The sequence below is a fragment of the Phaenicophaeus curvirostris genome, chromosome 5 (genome assembly GCF_032191515.1).
Source record: "Phaenicophaeus curvirostris isolate KB17595 chromosome 5, BPBGC_Pcur_1.0, whole genome shotgun sequence".
Classification (NCBI taxonomy): domain Eukaryota; kingdom Metazoa; phylum Chordata; class Aves; order Cuculiformes; family Cuculidae; genus Phaenicophaeus; species Phaenicophaeus curvirostris.
This window is the reverse complement of record NC_091396.1, coordinates 39,203,869-39,227,621: the sequence shown is the minus strand read 5'-3', so window position 1 is coordinate 39,227,621 and position 23,753 is coordinate 39,203,869. Positions and strand designations below refer to the sequence as shown.

At 44.5% G+C, this 23,753-nt stretch overlaps 1 protein-coding gene across 1 annotated transcript; it reads right to left on the bottom strand.

Annotated features, from left to right (window-relative positions):
- Nucleotides 1–21,768: 21,768 nt before the first annotated feature.
- On the bottom strand, nucleotides 21,769–23,474 carry FOXG1 (forkhead box G1). The gene has a single exon (XM_069857019.1). The coding sequence runs from the start codon at nucleotides 23,239–23,241 to the stop codon at nucleotides 21,862–21,864; it is 1,380 nt and encodes a 459-aa protein (XP_069713120.1). The 5' UTR covers nucleotides 23,242–23,474; the 3' UTR covers nucleotides 21,769–21,861.
- Between the last annotated feature and the right edge of the window lie 279 nt (nucleotides 23,475–23,753).

The window sequence follows — 23,753 nt, the reverse complement described above, 5'->3', positions numbered from 1 at the left end:
TTTTACGTATATTGTGTTGCCCTATACAAATCAGCCCTTTAGAGAAAAGAAGCAATACATACAAACATAACTAACCCAGACCGTATACACAGATGATTCTGAGGATTATGCCCAATTTCATTTCAAATAACGTTAGTTTTATTAAGTGTATGTTTGTGAGATATCAATTATACTGCATACAAATATATATTCACATTTAGACTGGCTTCTACAAATGTTTCTGATTTAAGGAGTGAACAAATCAGTTCTGAATTTTCCATTGCTGGATAAGAATATGGAACTGAAAGGATCCATAAGGCAACCCCTATAACTACAGTTAGCCGTTAGATGCAAGGGCAATATGAATTTGCCTTGGTCAGTCCAAGTTCCTTGAAACTCAGGGTTGCTTTTCCTGCCTCTAAGGAACTACAGTGTGAACAGGTGTATGCTGCAAACTGATTCTTCCCAATGGTCAAGGACACAAAAGGTTCAAGGAACATTAACGACCTCTGCCAAAGTATGTAAAAAAACACTTCCTCAAGTCTTAGGATTAACTTAATTTAGGATTTATAGTAGAAGTTCAAAAGCTAGAATGAAGATGCGTCAGAGATTGAAAAAAAAATCACGGGTTCCTGTAGTAAAAGTTTAAATATGTTAATTAAAAATCCCAGATAATCCATGGAATACAATCGTATTCCTCACTACAAAAGGAGAGAAAAACTGTTCAGTGGTCATTCTAGTCAGATGTGGAGAAAAACAATCTTCATTGTTGCAATTTGGCAACTGGCTTTACCTCAAAGCCACAACTGTGACATGTTATGATTTTTGAAAATGAACCAATATGGCATGCTTTTGTGCGGTTACTCAGATTTTCAGCTGAGGTAAACTAGCATAATGTGGACCTACCCATCCTGAAAATATTAGCACAAAAAAAAAAAATCACATAACTTGCTTAATTAATGAATAAGTGTAAATTGTCAAAATTCACAACAAAAAAGAAGGGTCTATAGACTGCAGGTTATCCACTGAAGTGATTTACAAATAATTTTAAAGGATTAAAGCGGTAGAGAATTTTATAGGCTGTTTGCAGACAACTGGAGAACAGAAAAAAAGCAAAACTTGACACATCAGTTATTCATTCTGTGCTGATCAGTTCACTTTAGTTAATACTGTAGTTGAGTCATTTTCTATAAGCTTTTCATACTGCAGTGATGTAAGGCATGCGTGCAGCACAGGTATGAAGGAAGGCCATTTGTTGGCCCCATCTTTTTTTTTTCACTCACAATCATGTAGAGATTCTTTGGACTACCCACACATTTTACAAGGTGGTACATATATCACCTATAAAACATCTGTGAAGCACAATATCTGCCAAATATTAGTCAAGGATCACTTCCTTTCAAAGTGATTATTGATCCACTGTTAAAACAGCTTACAAAAACAACCGTTTGGGGAAAGAGTTATACCTTTCTACTGCTATTCCATTACACATTTTAAAATTATTTTTAGAGGGAATTTCAACAATGCGAAATAATTTTTGGTCTAAATACAAATGCCTCTGAAATCTAGGAATAAAATTATATTGGTATTATTTAAATTTCTATAGAAAGGAAAGATAATGTCCAGAACTGGCTTTTAAAACTATTAATGAGCCCTGGCAATGCAAAAAAGAGATGGATTAGGTAGATGTAATGAGATATGATTAAAGGGTGTAGGCACTGAAGGGTGTTGGAGAAATTCTTTTCAGAAGGAGTATAATTAGTGTCTAATAAAAGTACTTAGTAGATGAGATTTTTGAAGAAGAAAGGTTAAGATAAACACATACCATATGACAAACCTGTTTAATTTTTTCCTTTGGTTCTTTGCATACTCAATAGTCTGTTGAAGTTTTATACATAAATAACATTTGTTGAGTACTTGATGAAACTTTGCAATACAATTAAAGGGGTTTTAATTGCAAAACATAGAAAACAAAGAAAGCGTTGAAATGTCCTATTGCATTTCCATTATGCATTTGTCTTTTGATTTATGGAACTTAGATAATAATATGCAACCTTTCCCTGAAATTAAACAAACAAATGAAGCTTTCTAGAAGTTGCTTAGCAACTTTCAAAGCACATTTTATTAAATTAGGATCTACTTCTAGTCTAGGTTTTAAAATATGCAGCAGACCTAAAGCAGACCATCCCAGGCACATTTATACAGATCCTGAACAGAGATGTTATTTTGTCCATTTGGCCAATAATATTTTGAACACTTAAAATATCTGTTGGAATGAGATATCAGGCCTTTGATGCTCCAATTTTAAGTATGAACCTTCAGCCCACAACTAGAGTTGAAATGTGCCAAAATGTTAGTCCAATTAGAGCGTTCATTGGTGAATGGCAGACAAATATACTAGATACTTAAAGATCCAGAAAAGACTCACCATTAGGGGTCTTTCTGAGCATACATATGGTCATGAATCTGCATAAGGAATTTACCACGTGAAACAGCAATGATGGATTCCCTTCTTGCTTCCATGTCCTTACAATACATTATCTTTTCTACAACAGTGCATTGCAACAGAAGATTTCAAAGATGACACCAAGTTGAGTGGGATGACACCAAGATGAGTGGTGCGGTTGCCACACCTGAAGAATGGGATGTTATCCAGAGGGACCTGGACAGGTTGGGAAAGTGGGCCTGTGGGAACCTTATGAGGTTCAACAAAGCCAAGTGCAAGGTCCCCGATTTCAGTATAGGATGGAGGATGATGTGATTGAGAGCAGCCCTGCGGAGAAGGACTTGGAGTGCTGACTGATGAGAAGCTCGATATGAGCCGGCAGCCCAGAAGACCAACCATATCCTGAGCTGCATCAAAAGAAGCAAGGTGATTCTGCCTCTCTATTCCTCTCTTGTGAGACCTCATCTGGAGTATTGTATCCAGTTCTGGAATCCTCAACATGAGAAGAATATGGAGCTGTTGAAACAGGTCCAGAGGAGGGCTACAAGGATGATCAGAGGGCTGGAGCACCTCCCATACCAGGACAGGCTGAAACAGTTGAGGCTGTTCAGCCTGGAGAAGAGAAGGCTCCGAGACCTCATGCCGACCTTCCAGTACCAGAAGGGAACTTACAAGAGAGCTGGTGAGGGACTTTTTACAAAGGCATGTACTGATAGGACGAGGGAGAATGGCTATAAATTGGAGAGGGGAAGATTTAGACTAGACATAAGGTGGAGTTTCTTCATAATAAGAGTGTTGAGGCACAGGAACATGTTGCCCAGGCAAGTTGTGATTGCCTCATCCCTGAAAGTGTTCAAGGCCAGGTTGGATGGGGCTTTGGGCAGCTTGATCTAGTGGCAAATGTCCCTGCCCATTACAGGGGGTTGAATCTCAGGCAGCAAGCCTGAGATCAGCTTTTGCTGATGGAACACACCTGCTGATAGCACTAGCCTTCTTTCAATGCAAAGGCATAAACTGTTTCCCATCTTCAAAAATGTATCACTGTAAAAGACCACCACATATCAGGAACAGCCTTTCTTCCTCTGTCCATGTACAGGAGTGTCCGTTGTTTCTTACAACAGACATATCATGCACAGCACTTGTAACACTCAAGTCTCTGCAAGGCACAGAGCATTGTCGTTCTTACAGGAGAATGAACAGTTTTGCAAACCAGTCTCTAAATCATCAGCCAAGTTATTGAAGTGTACTTCTTATTCAGTACAAAAAAAAACAGTTCCCACTAGGCATCTCCTCTATCCAGAGAACATTTGAAATCCCTACAAGGTGCTGAGTTCATGTGTTGAAGAGTCTGCCTGGAGAGGCTATTATCAATGAACAAATGAAACAAATAATGCAATTAGCAGAGAGGTCCTGTCCCTAATAAGAAATAAAACACGTACATACATCCAGACTTGAAGTTTATTTTCATGAAGATGCAGGCAAGGGGAGACATGCTTCTGTGATATTTCAATAGTAGATTAAGATCCTAAAATGAAATGGAATAGGTCATTTGTCTCATGACTTTAGCAATTTATTCAGATCCTACCAGACCATTGCTAATTAATTAATTATGAGATTTGTAGCTCCTCCAAACATTAAGCGGGCTTTTCAACAGAAGTGAATGCAGGGCTGTATTCTAGGTGCCAGAAGGAACCTTCAAAGTTGTTCCTAATCAGCAGCCCTAGGAGAAAACTGAAAAACTCCATTTCTTGTCAGTAATACGTTACTTCTGAAGTGTAATGATAGCACTCTATAAGTCAACATGGTTCAACATTGTCAACATTGTTCATTGCTGCTTCTTTTTCAGCTTCAGCTAAGTATGGTGTGCAAAAAAAATCTGAAATAACTGATTTTTAAATTAGTATCCCAAGCTAACATGCTAACTGGGCTTATGCTTTTGTGAAAATATAAATTCTAAAAATGTACAGGTGAAAGATGTTGTGAGACCATCTATTCCCTGTCATTAAAAGCATGTTCCTCAGATTACATTATTCTCTAGATTTTCCGCAAACATGTAATCAAATGATTAGATTCATAGCAATTCCAGCATTTACCTGAAGAATTCTTTCCACTACATTCTATCAATCCATTGATTGGGAATACTTCAAGGACATTAAAATCTAATTTTTATATTTTTTTAGTGTTACTCTTTCTTCCAGAGATAATCCAGGACCATCAGGCAAGAAGGCAAAGATTCAGTGGACTCTGGAAGAGCAGAAAAGACAACAGAAGTGCCAGGAGCATTATTGTGTTGCTGGAGGAGAAGGTGAGGAAGTTCTTTGGAGAGGACCAGGCAGCTAGGCCACTTTCTTCTCAGACTCACTTTTTGTACACACCCAGTCACGTACCTCCTTATGGAAATCCTGATGCCCAAGAAAAAAAAATAACTACCAAGCTGATCTGAGAGGCTGCAAGGCATCCAGCTCCTTCTATGGCAGAGAAGCGCCTATCTTTTTTCCACTGTTATCAAGGAGTTGGAATAAGTATTTGAAAAACAAGGAAAATAGCTCCTCACCATAGGCTTAAAACAACAGTGAGATTTAAGCACTCATCATCCTGAGCTGAAGCTTTAGGAAAATATTAGACCCCTTTTTCACCACTCAGACTGTCAGAAAATTCTTTTCATGTTGTGTTTCAGAAAACTCCACAAATAATGGATAGTTTCTTTCAGAAATTGCCAGTATCACCCCATTCTTTCCCGATTTTCAGAGCTCACAGTCGTGGCAGCATAGATGAGGCCATCACGAGCCAGAGACACCATCAGCACAGAACACTCTGCTATTTATTTAGACCCTGAAAAAGAGCTTTCTTGCTTATTTTCCTAAAATAATTAAAATGCATCACTTGAGTTCCGATTTGCTAAAAAAAAAAAAAAAAAGCGTGGGAGCATAAATGTTTTGGCTCTGAACTGACAGTAAATATATCTTCATATCATGTTTTTATTTTACCATTTTTAATGCATCTATCCTTCCTAGCCCCTTCCCAACCCTCATTAATTCCTGAAGTGTTTGAAAGAGCTCTGGAGCTCACAGCGTTCTCTCTGCCCCCTTTGCGTTAGAAGATCAAATGTACTGCTTTCCCCGCTTTGCATGCCTGACGACGAGATAGAAATATTGGCTCAGCCGAGATTTACGGGGCCGCTGCTGTAGTGACACCCGGAGAGAGCGAAGCGCTGCCCGTCGGGGACCGGCCCCGGGCAGGGCGAGCGCTGGGGCGGCCGGTGCCGCTGCCGGCGCGGGGCTCTCGCTCTCGGTACCCGGAGCTGCGCATCAGCTGTGGCCTCGGGACCGAGCTCGCCCCGTGCCTATGCGGGGGCAGCCTTTGCTTTGGGGTTTTGTTGTCGCTTGTTGTCCCTTGTTGGGTTTTTTTAACCTTCAAAAAACGGGTCGTGGAGGCATTATCCCCAATTCCTGCACTACTCACTGGCTACACCGGGAGTTTCTTGGATTAAACTTGCAGGGGGAAGAAATATATATATATCTACCTATACATATAGATAGATATAATCTTCATTTCCCTTGAAAGCTAATAAATGTCTGAGTATTGCATGCTCTGCAGAGAAGCCGGCTTGATATTAATTTAAGAAGGGTAACTCCAGCACTGCTGGTGATGTTCATTTATAATTCCTACACACTGGCTATTATGTGCAGTGAACTAATCCTGCCTTGCCTTGGAAACAGAGCTTCCACTTAATTCACTGCGCTCCTCAGATTTCCTTTATAAGAGAGCCGTTGTTTTGCTGGGATTTTATGATTATTAATAATATTACATAGAAATTTAAATGCTCCCAACACATGTGTAGAGTTTCCCTTCTTTTTCTTTTTTTTTCTGGCCTTTTCCCTCCTGAACTTTTGGGGTTCTGGCCATGGCCTGGAGAAGCTGGAAGCACCCTCGTTTCTTTTCCACTCCTTGTTGCAGCTGCCGAGGGTGAGTACAGACCACAGGCACAGCAGAGCGGCCGCTGCTCACACCCCCTGCATCGGTGTCCGGCCGTGGAGGTTTAATTGCGTCCATCTGCTGGCATTCGCTGGAAGGGTGAGCGACACGAACCCATGCTTCACACCAAGGAATTCATCCCTAGGAAAGCTGCTTGTCCTTGTAGGCAGACACCAAGCCTGACAAAACTCTGGCAGGGTGTCTCCAGCCGCTGGACTAGAAGTCCTGGCACCCTGACCCCGCTGAAACTAAGTGAGTTCTTGGAAACAATGGGCCTCTGCCATTCCTCACAAGCCAAGATCGGCCCCTCCTAGGAGAGCAAAGCCAGCAACCAGTGCAAACAGCCCCCCTGCCCATCCACTCGCATTCCCCCAGAGTACGAAGCACTCATGGAGGCAGATAGCGACCCCAGAGCCCCTGGACGGGACAGAGCTCCTTTAGTTTGGGCCTGAAAGGACGGAGCATTTGCTGCCCACCGCTAGTGAGGCACGTTGAAAGCGTTTATTGACTTTATGGCAATACAGCATACGGTCAAAAATGACGCGAGAAGTTGCAGGCTCGACCACCACAGCGTTACCCACCATGCCTGGGGAAGATATGCTGCATGAAGTTACCCAAAGTGCTAAATAATATCTGCGGTTTTAGTGGATTTTGGTTCATGTCATCCTGCCTCTCCCTCTTACCCCCCCTAAATCATCCCCTACCCCGGGGCTGATCTTTTTCCCAGAGGTTCTTCGGCATTTATCGAAGAGCCTCAGACATCTGTCTGGGAGGTTTGGGGACTGGTTACTCTGTCAAGCACTGTCCTCCTGGCAGTCTCGGATCCAGATTTCACGGCGGCATCTTGGAGTGGTCCGGTGGCGCCTCTGGCTCTCAGCTAACGCAGTCTCCCCTTCTCCCGAGGGATGATGGACTCATGTTTACACTCCAGACAGCCACTAACTTCTCTGATCTCTCCCTCCCAACCCCCACTGCCTCCCCTCCCCTCATCTTTCTTTTTGATTGTAGTGAACAAAAAAAAACGTATTTGGTGCCAGCACACTGTTCTGTCCTGCTTTTGCATCATGACCACGCAAACCTCATTCATCACGGATCCTTCCCCCGGACAGTTCCCCACTTTGGCTGTCAGGCGTTTCTTGTCACGTCGCCTCCTTCCTCCGCAGGTACCTGCCCGGGGAGAGACCAGAGCCCGGGCAGGAGAGCCCCCCCACCTCCTCCCCGCCGGGATCCCTGCAAGCGCCCTTCGGGCCCAGGGTCTTGATTTTCCCAGGGCTCAAGAAAGATGGGAATGAGAAAAGGGCCCACCGGGTGCTAAGCAAGCTTCTCCGGGCCCTAGATTAAGGGTACAGATTTAGTGATGAATTTTCCCGACCATGATAGCTCCAGGCACCTTTCCGACCTGGGTGTTGGGAACAGTCGCTGACAAAATACTTGCAGTGCTGGATAACAATGCTGCTCAGATAAGTGACAGCAAAGAAATACTGAGAGGCTGGCTAGCAGGAAGGGGGAAAAGGAGACCCCAAGGACAGTTCCTATTAAAGCCCCAGTAGATCTCAGAAGAAAGGTAGAGATATGAGGGCGCCTGATTAACCCTTTTATTTGTCTTTTTAAAAGCAGGAAGTAAAGTACAATGTTTAAATGATGACTCATGACACACACAGTTGGTAGCTTTTGAGCTACCGGCTACTGCACGATGGGCATTAAAATTTAAATTTTTAAATTTTAAAAAAAAATAAAATAATAATAATAATAATAACAACAACAACAACAACCCACCACACAAAACAGAACAAACCAGCAGAAATTGCAGGCCCAAAGGCCCATGAGCAACAGTGTTTAATAACTAGCTAGATTCAACTTTGTGTGTCTATGTGTGTTACCCTTTCTATTGTCAAAGAATAAGGGTACATGTTCTTCACATGTTAGGCTGGCAATTTCATGTTGATTTCAACATTTCCTGACGACTCATCCCACACAGGTGTCTAAAAGCACCTACAGATTATCTCCCATCTCTCTACTTCTCTGATGCAACACACCTACCTACAGTTTAGGGGTACATCATTTGAGACAGATTTACAGTTCAACCGTCTCAACAGACAGGAGGAGAGATCTGCGTGGAATATAAATTCAGTAATGTAATTCTTTCTCAAACAAATAATCTACTCCCTTTCATATATAATTAATGTTTTGATAGTGCATTTCTTGCGAGAGGGAGATACAAAAACAGAGGCAACCTCTTGACACTCTGTATACTTGCAACAGGAATTTACAGTACCTATCTTGTGAATGTGACGGATAGAGTGTTTTAAACATTTAGAAGTTTATTTATCAGCGGGACTGCAGGGGGAAGCTGATAGGTCTTTGCTATCCACTGTATCCATTTTTACGCATGTTTTTGTTGCAAAGAAAATTGCAATTGCAGGAGGGAGGCATTAGTCTTTCATTGGGATGAGAATTGTTTCCTAGCTCTCAGGATGCAGTCTTCTGTCCTGTTGTGCTTGGGAGACACATGTTCTTGCGCTTTGTCTTTCATTCTGTGTCTTTCCTCTGTGGGGCTGAGCCTGCAGCCCTTTTTCGCCTGCAGGCAGCTAAGGAAAAGCTCCCTAACACAGTGGGAACAGATAGTATTTCGGGATTGACAGTCTTCAGCGTTCAAACTGGTCTGGGCAATGACGTGTTTCAAGTCATATAGTCAGAACAAAGCCGTGTTTGAAAATGCCCTGAACATTTGTCAGATGCTTGTTAAATACTGTTATGTGATCGTATGGCTCATTAGTTATTAATCCACTACCAAATTCAGCGAGGCTGAGGTTTTTTTCCCTTGTCCTCTCTCTCCCTCTTTTTTCCTCTCTCTCCCACTTCTTTCTAACACAGACTTCAGAGGAAGGTACGAGCAGAAGATTCTGCTGTGCTGAGGGACAAGAAACAGGACAACATGCCAAATGCCTACATCGTCCCTAATGTACAACACACAAAATTTCCTTGGTGAAAAAAAATCTATGTTTTAATTCCAAATGCTGTAAACACTGGAGGTCTGCGTGAGAGCAAAGCCATTTGGATACTCTGATCCAGTTCATGAATGGCCAGATTCGGCTTCTGCCAATGTCAAAAATAAATTTCACATTCATATCACTGGAAACTGAATTGGGTTCCCATTATGTCTATAGCCTAGCAATACATTTTGGCGTGACGTTTATTTTCTGCTGTCATATCATTTCTGAAAATCCTAGCATCAAATGGCCCCATGCTATGGAGAAATATTTAAAACATTGGTTTCTGGCTAAGATTGCCTTGCCTCCCTTTGCTCAACCTGGTATTTTCAAAGAAATAGAGGGCACATCTGAAAATGTCACAAAGAGAATCAGATCTGTAGTCATTCTGGAAGTCTTTAGCAATATTAAACTTTGGTAATATGCATCATTAAATAATTAACTAACCCTAAAATATAATCTGTTGACTTAAAGGAGTGGAGTTTGCATTTCTGTATTTCCAAAATAGTGCAAGGCCCTCTAGTTGTGAATGAAACAGACCTGGCTATTCTGATGGCAGAATAGAAGAAAGAGAGAGAAAGAGAGAAAGAGAGGGAGAAAGGGAGAGGGAGAAAGAGAGAAAGAGAGGGAGAAAGGGAGAGGGAGAAAGAGAGAAAGAGAGGGAGAAAGGGAGAGGGAGAAAGAGAGAGGGAGAAAGGGAGAGGGAGAAAGGGAGAGGGAGAGGTGGAGGGAGAGGTGGAGGGAGAGGGAGAGGTGGAGGGAGAGGTGGAGGTGGAGGGAGAGGGAGAGGTGGAGGGAGAGGTGGAGGGAGAAAGAGAAAGAGAGAGAGAGAGAAAGAGAGAGAGAGAAAGAGAAAGAGAGAGAGAAAGAGAGAGAGAAAGAGAGAGAGAAAGAGAGAGAGAAAGAGAGAGAGAGAGAAAGAGAAAGAGAAAGAGAAAGAGAAAGAGAAAGAGAAAGAGAAAGAGAAAGAGAGAAAGAGAAAGAAAGAGAAAGAGAAAGAGAAAGAGAAAGAGAAAGAGAAAGAGAAAGAGAAAGAGAAAGAGAAAGAGAAAGAGAAAGAGAAAGAGAAAGAGAAAGAGAAAGAGAAAGAGAAAGAGAAAGAGAAAGAGAGAAGGAGAGGGAGAAGGAGAGGGAGAGGGAGAAGGAAGGAAGGAAGGAAGGAAGGAAGGAAGGAAGGAAGGAAGGAAGGAAGGAAGGAAGGAAGGAAGGAAGGAAGGAAGGAAGGAAGGAAGGGAGGGAGGGAGGGAGGGAGGGAGGAAGGAAGGAAGGAAGGAAGGAAGGAAGGAAGGAAGGGAAGGAAGGAAGGAAGGAAGGAAGGAAGGAAGGAAGGAAGGAAGGGAGGGAGGGAGGGAGGGAGGAACTTTAGACTTCTCTGGATAGACTGTTACAGACCCACAGAATGCTACCTCCCTCCTACACAGGAGCAGAATAACTTGGATTTGGAGTATACAATCATAACACCCTTTTAATTTTATCATAAGTGTTCTCTGGATTTACCTTTTTTCAAAATGCCTGCAATGTCTTGTGAACACCTGGGCATTATGACAGAGATAACCTTAGCTCAATACAAAGTTACCAGCCTCAGTCACTGAGATCCAATTAATTCGATGTTTGCCTCCAGTGATCTGTGAAAAACAAAAAAAAAAAAAACACATACGGGGGAGGGGGAACACACACACACAAAAAAAAGAATATTTACCGCATTGATCTGACAATATCTGGGAAAAAATGTTAAACACAAACTTTTTAGCTGAAGTATTTCAAAACAATAGTAATTATATTAAAAAATAGAAAGAACTTTGGTACCTTTAAGATATGCAACTGGTCTTTTTGTGGTCAAAGCTTAACATCAGGGACCATCGCACTTACGTTCAGAAAATGTTGTTATTTTTGTTAATGGGGAAAATTGGACTCCCGCGACTTAGATCTGTGTTTCTTAGAACTGGGATGGAAATTGGACTGACACCACTTTGCACTTTAACAATCGGATTTCGTCAGGGTACAAGTTGTTTGTTTAACCCGACAGCTCCGTGCACCCCGTCGCACGCTTTTACACACTCATTAAAACGATTATTCACGACCTGTCGAGTGTTTTCTCGTTCATTCACAGGAAAGACTTAGCGCTCTAAGATTCAAGCGCATACGGTCAGCTATACCACGGGCCGAGGGGAGAGATTACTTATCTCTGTGATCATCTGATGCGAGGCCGTCTTATCTCTACAGGTTGTAAAGCAGCAGTCGCTGGAGTAAAAGAAAAAAAAAAAAAAAAGAAAAAATGCCTCCCACCCCCAGCCCCCCGGCGAAACTTGCCGAAAGCAAAAGACAAGGAAGAAATTAAGAAGAAGGGCTCGGCACTCGCTCGGCTCCGCAGGCGGGTATCGCTTCCCAGCTTGGGCTCGGGTGCCCGCGGCGCCGCTCCCCGGGCAGCCGGCGTGGCCGTGGGGAGCGGCTTTTCCCTCCCCGCACAGGGGCTGCCACGCTGCCCCCCGCCAGCATCCCGGCCCGGGCTCGCTCTCCGCCGCCCAGGTGCCTGTGCCAGCACGGTCGAAGGAGAGAAGGGAAAATATTGATGAAGCAGAGCCCTCCCCGAAACGGCCGCGAAAGAAAATTCTAGTGTCGGCGCGGGGAAACGTGTGTTAATAAATATATGAAAATGTTAGCGTTCTGAAGTCCTAGGAGGGGATGGCTGGAAATCAGACCGTTTAATAGAGAGGCTGGGGCGATTCCTTCTGAACTGACCAAATCACTAAGTCAAAAAAGCAATTTAAAACATCGACTGCTTTGAGGCACTCCGATGTTTGAAAGCCGATCTAGGTTTTTTTTTTCTTTCAATATATCGATTCCTGATTTCTATAATCAAATTACCTCCCATTCTTAAATTCCATCTATGAGGAAACCCCAGGGGCCACTCTATTGCTGGGAAGGTGTTTTACACTTACAAAGGAAGCCAAAGACCCGGAAGGCGAGGCACACATGGACTCCAGTTCAGCCTCTGCGGGTCCAGAAAATCATTTTTCATTCGAAAATATCCAACCAAAATGGCCCTTTATTTAAATGAACCGACCCCGAATCCAACAAGGGATTTTAATCTGACACGGTTTCCTAATTGCTCGAAAGGCAAGCACGTATAAGTAATTTGTTAAACTTATTGGATTGCAATAATCCACTATCAGGTTAGCTAAGAATGGATCTGTCAAGTGTGTTTCCCAGTCTAAGCTCTTTCTTTCAAACCAATCTGGTATAATAATTAGCAGACAAAGAACCCGAAATATGTAAGCAAATACCAAAAGTTCTGCATAAATAAACATACTAATCAATAGCAAGCTACTCAACACTTGTCTTATTGATGAAGAGACAATCGATTTTGCCGTTCCAATTTGCAGTCAGAGATCTGTATTTAATTATTAGTACGTCTACCTTCACTCAGTTAATAATAAAAATAGAGCTAATAAGTCCTACCCTTCCGCCTAAATGCAAATTATATTGATGACATAACTAAAGGCAACTTACGCTTCCCAGAAAAACAAACAGCTTTGCTCGAAGAGAATAAACAAGCAGGCAAGGAAAGGAACATGCAATGCTGCCTTTTCTGATGAATGCTAGAGGACACTTTCATATTCAGAAAAGACCGGGAAAATATATACGTGCATATATACACATATAGCTACAGAAATATAGAAATATAGTGGGAAAACTTCATTGATTAGACAAGAATGGAATTTTTATGTGCCGAATTCTCATCTATTTTCTCATAGACCCATATAAGTATGTGTGTACTCTATGCTAATTAAACTACCCTTGAGATTCTACACCGTTGTTATTCTCTCCTCCGGATGCATTCGCCTTCCGAAGTGCAGTTCAGAAACCTAAAAGGATATTTAAGTATCACTAGCGTGTTTAAAATTTACCTCTGAGCTATGGCATGTTAAATACACAAGTAACCGACTATGTGATGCGCTTAACCACATCCCTCCATAGGTTGCTCTAATAATCTCTCGCAGATATGTTGCCTTTGGGGTTTAGACAAAAGTGTTGTCGGAGCCGCCATCCCCATTTGGAAATACACTGGTGTGGGGCTGCCAGTGTGTTTGGGTGCGCGGGAGCATAAAAAAGCCAGGGGACGAGGGATACAGGGGACGACGGCACCGCAATTTCTAGTATAGTATCACCGAGATTTTTCCTTCAAAAGAACAGTCTAGTAATGGGTGAATATTACACGTACTTAATTCTCAAAAGTATTGAAGCCTTTTGGGACACGTAGTGCTTCAGTATGAGGTTTTGCTCGGTTTTATGAGAACGCAACTTTTTTTTCTCTCTCTCCTTTTTAAAATTGTCTTCCAAGGCTGAGAAAGAATTACTCTTTTTTCGTCCACAGACTTCAGGCAGATTTTTGACAGATACCTGTTTCTCCTTGGATATGATTAATTTAACGTGATATCTAATCTTAAATACCTGCGATCAGATAATTTCTGTGTGGAAATTAGGCAAAGGGGATGGTGGGGCGGACTGAGAGTTCTTTTCCTTCCACTAATAAACAGTGCAGGGTGAAGACTTGGCTTTGAGGGCCTCCGAGTTAATGGGGAGCCCTTCGCAGGCTCCCCGCGGCCCCCGTCCCTCCGCCACCGTCGCGGGAGAGCTGCCGCCACGGACCAGGAGCGCCCCGAAGGGGAAAGGCTCCTTTCAGCTGCTCCTGCCTCCCTGTAAAAGATGCCCCTGCGAAACCGATTGTAAAGCTCTCTGAATTCCTCACCGGGGCGGGGGGGGATAAACCCAAGAGAGCCTGGACGTCGTGCTGCCTTTGTAGCTCGAAATTCAGACTCCCTGAGCCTGGCAGCTCCGGGAAGGAGAGCTTTCTTCCTTTCGGTCTTAGGTTAAACTGTTCTTGGCAGCTAACTTTACAGGGATGCTTTACTCACCTTAGGGCAGGGTGACAATGGCAGGCTTTTCTCAGACTCTCCCTCGTTTAATCTTCCCTCTCAAATCACAGATAACCCCAAATACACTTGAAGGACTCCCTAGAGATAAATCTTTGAAAAGGACTTTGCAGACGGTCCGCATTAATTTCCCCGATTGAGAGTAGTTTATCCGCTCGCTTTAAGTCTAATTCGCAAGCCTGATACTCTATTCTGTTACGCGGTCTTGGAGGGGTGGGGGGGAGAGGGGAGGGAGGAGAAAGTTGTTGGTAGTTGTTTTAATTAATTGTTTATTTTGGCGGTTTGTTTTATTTCCGTTATTTTTTTTGGTTTTGAGTTTTCGCTGATGTATTTTGCCCTGGTGGAGTGGGAGGCGGGTTTTGCGGTACCGTTCCCGGGCCGGAGCATCCCGGTGCAGTTCGCAGGAAGGGACTTTAACTCCCAACCGATTTCCTCACGGCAGCGCTACCGAGACGCAAACCTAAGCCGGTACAGAGCAGGATACTTCATTTTTTTTCCTCCTTCCTGGAAGGTGGGGAGGAAGCGCGGACCCAAGCCCTCCAAATACAAATATCTATCGCCTGCAAATCGCAGTTTTACCGACCGGCAGGTGAGTGTCGGCACACGACAGGAGCCCCGAGTAAACACCGGCTGTCGTCGAGGCGGCGGGGCCCCGCGCAGCCGGAGCCCCCGCGGAGCGGGCGGGCAGCTCTCCCGCGAGGCAAGAGCGCCCCCAGCCCGTGGGAGGCGCAGCGCCGCCCGGCCCGGCCCCCGCCGCGCCCCGCGGACACGCGCGTCCGCGCCCCGCGGCCCCGGGCGCGGCTCCGGGGGCCCCGCCGTCCCGGCGACGCGCGGGCGCGGGTGTCGCTCTCCGCGACGCACGCGGAGCTTCATCCGCGCCCCGCGGGACCCGCGCGGTCCGAGCCGCGCACGAAACGCGCCGGCGATCCCGTCGCAAGTTAACCCCGCGCACCGGCGCCGTCCGGGACGGAGCGAAAGAGCCGCCCGGTACCGCGCTCCGCGGGTTGAGGTGTCTCAGCTCAGAGCGCCTTGGAAAAACTTAAGCTTGCTGGGCATTAGAAAATTAATTATTTTCATTAGGTCACAAACGGCAGGAGGGAGGGTGACGCCGTCCACCGAGTGGGACAAGAGGCGTTTTCCCTCCGCCGCGTCGGGACAACAAAAGGAGAACAGCCGGTCCCCGGCGGCCCCGTCCCGGGTCCTGCCCACGCACCGCACGCCTGCCCCCACCTGCGGGCGGGAGGGAGCTGAGCAAATCAGGGATTTAAACTTCTGCCCCTGCCCCGAGATTTCTTTTTTTTTTTTTTTTTTGAACACGTAAATCCCCATTTATCCAGAACGCAGTCACGGAATTTGGGGAGTGGGAGGACAAAAGGAGAGCCTCAAGCTCCCCGATGAACACGAGCGTTGCCCGTGCTCGGGTCGAGGGTTGTAAGGGTGAGGAAGGGCGAGTTTGCTCCGCGGGAGCACTCGGTGCAAAACTCAGCTCAGGTTTATATGTACGGCTTTTTGCAAAATCTCCCTCCTTGCTCTTCCTGAATTTTTGGCATTTAGTCACTTTTCTGATAATTTAGGGATATTAACACAACCCCCGAAAGTTGCGAGAAACCCATAGCTTTTTCCCAAATGACAAGCTCAGATTTTTTAGAAATAATTCATTCCGGAATCCGCCTATACTCGCCTTATTAAAATCACGTTTCATACAGCAGAGACGAAACAAAATTCATTGAGGAATGAGGGGCGGTGGGGAATTTTGCCTAGCCCGCATAATATTTCTGTGCTCCACTGTGACAACAAAAAGGCAGGACACGCTCAGGGATCTGCGGGAACCGCGCTCCCTCCCATCCGGAAAGAAGCGGACACAAACCACGAGGGGAGCTGCCTGGTTCCAGAGTGTAAAAGAGAAGTAAAATCTGCACTCACCCGATGCTGGCGGAGGACTCCCGTCCCAAAGTGCCATCCCGCGCCTTGCTTGCAGGTAGAGGCGTTTTCTCCTGGCATCTTAAAGAAAGGCAAACACAACATTGCACCCGTGTGACTTTCTCTGGCGTTAGTGGCAAACAAGCAAACAAAGAGCACGTTAACAACACAAGCTAAAAAAATCTGAAGATAAACCATGAGACCTACTAAAACAGCGAAGAAACTTCCAACTTACCGGTTGAAACGAAAGAACCCGAGAGGGAGGGGGGAGGCCGGGGGAGGAAACACTTTGAGGAAGAGAGGAAGAGACCAAAAAAAAAAAAAGAGAGAGAGAGAAAGAGAAAAATCCTAACATTAGACACAGACAGTTTTGGTGTAACTGGTGCTTTGCTTATCGAGGGGCACAGGGAAACGGTGCATTTAGACAGAAATCTGTCATCTCTATTCATTCATAACACATGGATCTGCCTGTTGGGAGAGGTAGGGAAGGTTTTCTGGAAGTGCACCTACCCTCCTGGCGGGAAGGCTTGCTAGGATTGCTGGGCATGTTTCTTCTGGAGGGTCCCATCTCTCTGGAGTAGCTGCAGTGGAGTCGAGGGCAGGTTCTCCGGTGAGGTAGGAATGTGCAGGAACTCCGCCCTCTGGGCACAGTCACACAAACCCAGCAAAACAGCCACAGCCAGCCCTAAAACCTCTAATGATCTTCACCTTCACCTCTTTCTAACCTAGTTCTCCACCACTTTTTGACCCGTTTACCCAGGCACCTTCACCACGAGGCGGGGTGTGGGAGGTGTATTCAAACCAAGAACATTTCAGTGCACAAAACTGCCGAGAACCTACTGTAGACATCGGCGCATGGACAGACCCCTCTGTAGGATTGTGTGTGTCTCTACGTGTGTATACATATTTATTACCATTCAATGAATTTGTAGCCATGTAATATGTATGGGCATATGCTTTCTTTCTTGGGTAGGCGTATTATTCGCGGTTATACAATTAAGTACACGGCCGTGACTCTCTACAGGCAGGGGGTGGTGGTGGTTTTTTCAGTCCTAAGGGAAAATACGAACAATTAAATCATATAGTCACTAATAAAACAGTGAGTCTTACTCAATATTCTTTCTTAAGCAAAACCCTGATGTGGTTCGGTCAAAACGTAACTGGAGTTCAGTGGGAGTTTTGCTTGAGTGAATAGTGAATACGTGGTGATTGAGACCTCACATTAACACAAGTGGTGAGGAGGTGTGCACCTGAATCATAATTTCTGACATAAACCTTAATAATCATCAGTAGAAGTTACAAAGAGCAAAATGACGTCCCTGTTAAGCTATCTTTTCAAGCACCAGATTAAAAGAAATTATCACTCCCCCAAACAGTAGTTTCGTGCCATTTAAAGCAAAATGTATTATTGTTCACTTTCTTTTAAATCCCTTCGTAAGAATACATTCCACGTAACGGAGGCTATTTTACTGAAACAAAAGAAAAATATTTAAAATATGTCAAAAAATGGTTGGCTAAATGTCCTATTGTGGATTCGCGTTACAGTTTATTATCCCTCAAACATTTTTGCGAAGGCAATCTTAAAATCGTAATTGGAGGTTTCTTGATGAGCAGATTTATTCTCCTATGATCTATGCGAGCAAAGTTAATCACCTCAAACATCAACTGGGAAAATAACAATAGCTCCTTAATTCCATAAAGACTACCCGTCCCCTATAAACACTCTAAATTAGGAAATTCTAAAGAAACGACATTAAGACACCGCAACATTCTGGGAATGCATATGTTAGAAAAAATAAATTCCTGAAAGCTTAGCTTGAGGATTTCACATATAATCCGTCATGGAAGCAAGTATCAGGTAACAGAACTACAGCCTGCTACAATTAAATAAATAGATAGGTAAATAAATAAATAAATAAATGGGGGAAAAGAAAGAGTAATTTTAAAAAAAATAAAAAAACAACCCAAACATTCAAATCCACCGTTTCATATTCAGTACCGAACGAGCCTGTGCAAAGATCAGCCTGGAAGACCTCCTCAGGGAACAAAAGGATTTCTCTGGCTAGGGAGCAGGCAAAAGTAGAGGCATATGTGGGGCCTTGGTCCTGCTACACTCCATGACAACACTATCTTTCTTATTTTCCTTTACAAAGACAGTCTTATTGCTAGTAATATGGGTGTGGAAACACGAATAAATAAATTGTTGAGTTTCAGCAAGCACAACAACCAGCCCTTTCCCCAGAGTAAGAGAAAGAGGACAAATCTGCGGCACCTGAGCGGCTTAGGCAGTACTTTGCTACACTGAACCTAAAGGAGAGAACTGAGAGCGAGTTCTTGCTTAAACGAAGTCTGGAGAGACATACATCAGGGCTACCCTTTTCAGGAATTATTATGGATCACGCTTACCTAATTAGTGCTTACTTGGCAACCCCAAACTCTGACATGGCGAGACTGTACTTTCCTCCAACCTGTCTTGTCTTTTTTCCTCTTTTTAGTACACTGTCAGCGGATTTTTTTTACATTGCAAACTAAATAATACTTTAATACGTACTATTGGATTTCCTACAGTATACAACCAATTGCAAGTGCTAAATAAAAAAATCATTTCTTTTGTCAGCTGCAGCAGATGCCATTCTTTAATTTGCTTAGGCACAAGTATACAGAATGCGGTCTCAAGGCTTCAAGATTGTAAATCACGCCTATTTCATTTTAGTATTTCGGATAGGATTGTTAAAAACGAGTTTTGAGGGTTTTCTTTAGGTTTGTGTGGTGTTTTTTTTTTGCTGTCACTTCTTTTAATGACACTAGAGTAAAGAATATGGGGGAGGGTAGGTGCTTCCGAGTAGTGGTATCATCTCTTCATCCCCAAACAAAGCAACCTTTTTCTCATACTGATGATTAATTTTGAATAGCAGAAGTGAGAGTGAATGCCAACAATATCAGAGATTTCTCTCCTTCTCCCCCACACAGCGCAGAACTGGGTGTCCCATCTCTCAACTGTAACCTTTTACTTCTCTCTCTTTCCTGCAGATATGCTCACATCTGTTTATTTATTACTTTTTTTTTTAAGTTCTCCCTTCACTACCCTTACTCTTGGAGCGCAAGCATTCAGTTTGCAAGAATTCAGATTTGTTATTCCTGCTTTATTTCCTGTTCCCCTCCCCCCGGCACTCTTTTTTCCTATTTCCCTTTTTCTTCTTCTTTTCCGTCTTTCTAAAATCAGCTCTTTAAAGCGTTTGCGATAACATCTCCGAGCTAGAGATTATTTTTCATTGGGCCTATTGTGAGCAGCCGCCGGCTTATTGCACTGCTGCCGAGCCCAGTTTAGACTGCACGAACATTACAAATGAACAACTTGTCCTCCGCGGACTCACTGCGGGATCCAATTAGTTCCTAAACCTTTTGCACAAGTTTTCTAATTATTTTCAGGAGTTGCGGCTTTTATAGACTTCCCTAAACTCATCAAGAAACCAGTTCTTTTTAGGATTAAACGCTTCTTAAACTTAGTCGCAGCGTCGCCCACTTAAAACTAATGGACTGATTCTCCGAGCAACGGAGCGCACTTGAAGACGCTTTGCGTGGGTCCAGCAAGCAGACACACAGCGAAAAAGAGGTGCACTTCAAACCTTTAAGTGCATCCACACAGGTTTGGTTTGTTTGGGTTTTTTTGGGTTCCCCCCCCCCCCCCCAAAAAAAAAAAGGTTTAAACATCGGTATGCACGCTAGGGCGTCACGTGACCCCCCCCAGCCCCTGCCTCCCTGCATCGCTCTGCAAGTTCACCTCGCCCTGTCCGGCTCCTTCACCGTCCGCGGGGCGAGAGGGGCAGAGAGGAGAGCTTTCAGCTGAAAAAATACCCCTACTTTTACAATATTGAGAGCCGAAGCGTTTGCAGCATTAAAAGTCTATAAATACATATAGTACAGATACTTCTGCAACAGTGTTCCTTTAAGATAAGGATTGCATTTGACATACAAACATAGTACACCTTATTAAATCTGATCAAATGATTAGATGAAAGGTAGTATGTATTTGTATGTACACACACATACACATCCAGAGTTAATAGATCTCTAGTCATCATGAAGTCCAAAATCATTGCTTTCAGCAGAATAATTCTTTGAACGCATTTCAGAAATGGCAAGAACACGTATCCCTGTAATAGATAAAAAAACTGCAAACCTTCGGGTTTTTTTTCCAATGTATGCACATATTACTTAAATTTATATGTATTCATATATGAGTGTGTGTGTATGTATATATATGTATATATACACAGACGCACGCAATTTTAAGCATCTTCGTTATAAGGCAGTGTTTTCAGTAAGACAACCTACCTCATACTAACAATTTTTTAAGCAGATTTGGTAAGAGTTCTGCCCCCAAACGCATATCACAATAGTGGCCGTTGCGTTTAATTAAATACCCTGATCTTTTACATTTGAAAATACTGTTGTTCAAGACAATATGATCGGGAGCGGGGGGGAGACGGGGGCAGGGGAGAAAGGAGCATGTGAAAAATGGTGGACTGCTATAATAAGAAGCGCTCTGATCTCCCTATAGCTTTAAAGCCTCTGGCACATTAACTTTAGTTGATAAAAGAGACAAAAAAACTATCAAGTATATATGAATTTAGCCTATTTTTTATTTCTGTGTGTTCATAGTAAACATTTTTGTAAGTGACAAACACGGGCATATGACCACAGTATCACAATCAAGAAATTTTAAGACGACATTAACAATCACTCAAATTTATGCGGCATTTGCGCAACACAGGTTACATATTTGCAAGGTTTACCTATAAGTACAATAGGTATTAACATTTCACTACATTTAGAAAAAAAATAAAGATGACCTGTTAGTGACCACATACATCAAAATATACACAACACAAACTGAAGGCAATCATTAATTTTGTCCCCTTCTGATTCATTTGAGCGGGCAGTGCTGCAAACTGAAATAATGTTGCTGTTTTTTAAATTACTCCCTACACTGAGTGCATTTTCTAAAACCCAATCTTTGGTCTAAAAGTAAACAAACGAACAATCAACAAAAAAAAAAACAAACCAAAAAAAAAGCAACCAAAAAAAGCAGTTCAGTAAAGAAAAGAATAAAATTATACTTGGCCAAAATGTAGTTCTTGGGCATCTTTCAGTATTAATTCTGCTTAAATACAAATTACGTTTTAAATTTTTTATAGTTTTCATAAATTTAATGGTGGTGATTTTTTTTTCCTTTCAAGGTCTGCACCCACCGATATATCCATGATAACTTATAATACTGCAAACATGGAGAATCTGACGGCTTTTAATCATAGACTTATCGTATTTGAATAAAAAATTGCAAAAGCAGTCACTATTTAGATACACATTCTACTATAATTTTGTCTTCCAAACTTCATAGTCTACAATGTAATCTCCCCACATTGCACCTTGCTGATACTCCTCACCTTGGTGGAATAATAAACAACCCTAAAGACTGAACAAACGTACAGAAAATGGGGGACTTAATAAAAAATACCTGGACTTTTTTGTTTTGCTTTTTTTTTTTTTCCTTTTAATTATCATTTACAATGCAAATGTGTGTAAAATGTTCACTTACAGTCTGATCCCATGGATGTTAATGTATTAAAGGGTTTGAAGAAGACCCCTGATTTTGATGTGTGAAATAATCAGAAAGTCCTCCGGAAAGTCCCGTTGTAAAACTTGGCAAAGAAGGTCTTAAGGACTCACAGGGGAGAGAGGAGGGCGCCTGTGGCGACGTGGAGGAGGAGGCTGCCCTGGCCGTCATTGAAGTGCTGCTTTGAGAAGTCATTGAAGGGTGAGGAACATGGGGGAAAAAGTAACTCGTCTGTCCTGCTAGGAGGTTTACAGAGCAGGGATTTAGGGAATAGGTGCCGGAGCAGGGAACTGACAAGCCACACGGCACTGAGGCGGCCAGAGCTGCTGCTGTGAGGTGATGAGTGGCATAAGGTATCTCTCCATTGACTAGTCTATCAACACTTAACCCATTAGACGTGGAAAAGGAGTGGTTGTTTCCCAAGGAGTTTTGAGTCAACACTGAGCTGTAGGGCATGGGGTGGCTGGGGTAGGCTGACGTGGTCCCATTGTAACTCAAAGTGCTGCTGGCCCGGGGGTGGTGCAGGGAGAGGAAGGGGGACATAGGCCAGTACAACGATCCTGCCCTATCCATGAATGTCAGTCCGGTGGAGGTGAGCCGGGCGCCCCGCTTGAAGGCCAGCTTGGCCCGCGAGGTGGTGGAGCGCCGGCGGAGCTTGCCGGTGGTGCCCCCGATGAAGACGTCGTCGCTGGAGGGGTCCAGCATCCAGTAGTTCCCTTTGCCCGGGTCGTCGTAGTGGCGGGGCACCTTGACGAAGCACTTATTGAGCGAGAGGTTGTGGCGGATGGAGTTCTGCCAGCCCTGCTTGTTCTCCCGGTAGTAGGGGAAGTTCTTCATGATGAACTCGTAGATGCCGTTGAGCGTGAGGCGCTTCTCGGGGCTCTGCCGGATGGCCATCATGATGAGCGCGTTGTAGCTGAACGGCGGCTTCTCGTACTTGCCGTTCTTCTTCTCCCCCTCCTTCCCGCTCTCCCCGTCCTTGGTCCCCTCCGCCGCCCCCTTCTTCTCCTCCGCCGCCTTCTCCTTCTCCTCCAGCTCCGCCGCCGCCGCCGCCGCTCCCGCGTCGCCTTTGCCGGCCAGCATGTCCGCTTTGGCCACCTCCAGGGCGCCGGAGGCGGCGGCGGCGTTGGGGGGAGGCAGGAGGAGCTGCCCCTTCTCCTCGTCCTCCTCCTCGGCCGCGGCGGCTCGCTGGGGCTGCTGCGGCGGCGGGTGGTGGTGATGGTGGTGGTGGTGGTGATGGTGGTGGGGGTGGTGGCTGTTGTGGTGGCCGTGGCTGCTGTGGTTGTTGTCGCTCTGGACGGCTTCGGGCACCAGGCTGTTTATGCTAAAGGAGGATTTCGGCAGCATTTTCACTTCCTTCCTATCTCCCATGTCCAACATCACACACTAGTCTGAGGGGGAAAGTTGCGGCGGCCGAGGGAGCAGCGCGCGGGGCGGCGGTGGCCGAGGCGGCGGCGGCGGCGGCACCACCGGCGGCGGCGGCGGCAGCGCAGTTGGACCGCAGTCTCAAGCGCTGGCAAGTCATGTAGCAGGGACGGGAACCGCCGGGGAGGGGAAAAAAAAATAATAGTAATAATAATCACCAATCAGATAAAATCAAACCGAGTCAGAGCGGAGGGAGAAGAAAAAAAAAAAAAAAGAAGAAAAAAAAAAGGGGGGGGAAAAAACCCCTCCGAAAACTCAAAAAAAAAAAAAAACCAACAACACACAAACACACACACGGAGAAGGGAGGAAAAAAAAAAAAAGGCAAAAAAAAAAAAGAGCTACTTCATGGTGCCTGGCTCCCCCGGCAAAGGCAGAGCAGGGGGGAGGAAGGAGCAGCCGCAGCGCGGGCCGTCGAGGAGCGAGCGGAGACGGGCGATACAGACCGCCCCGGCCGCAATTAGTTTCA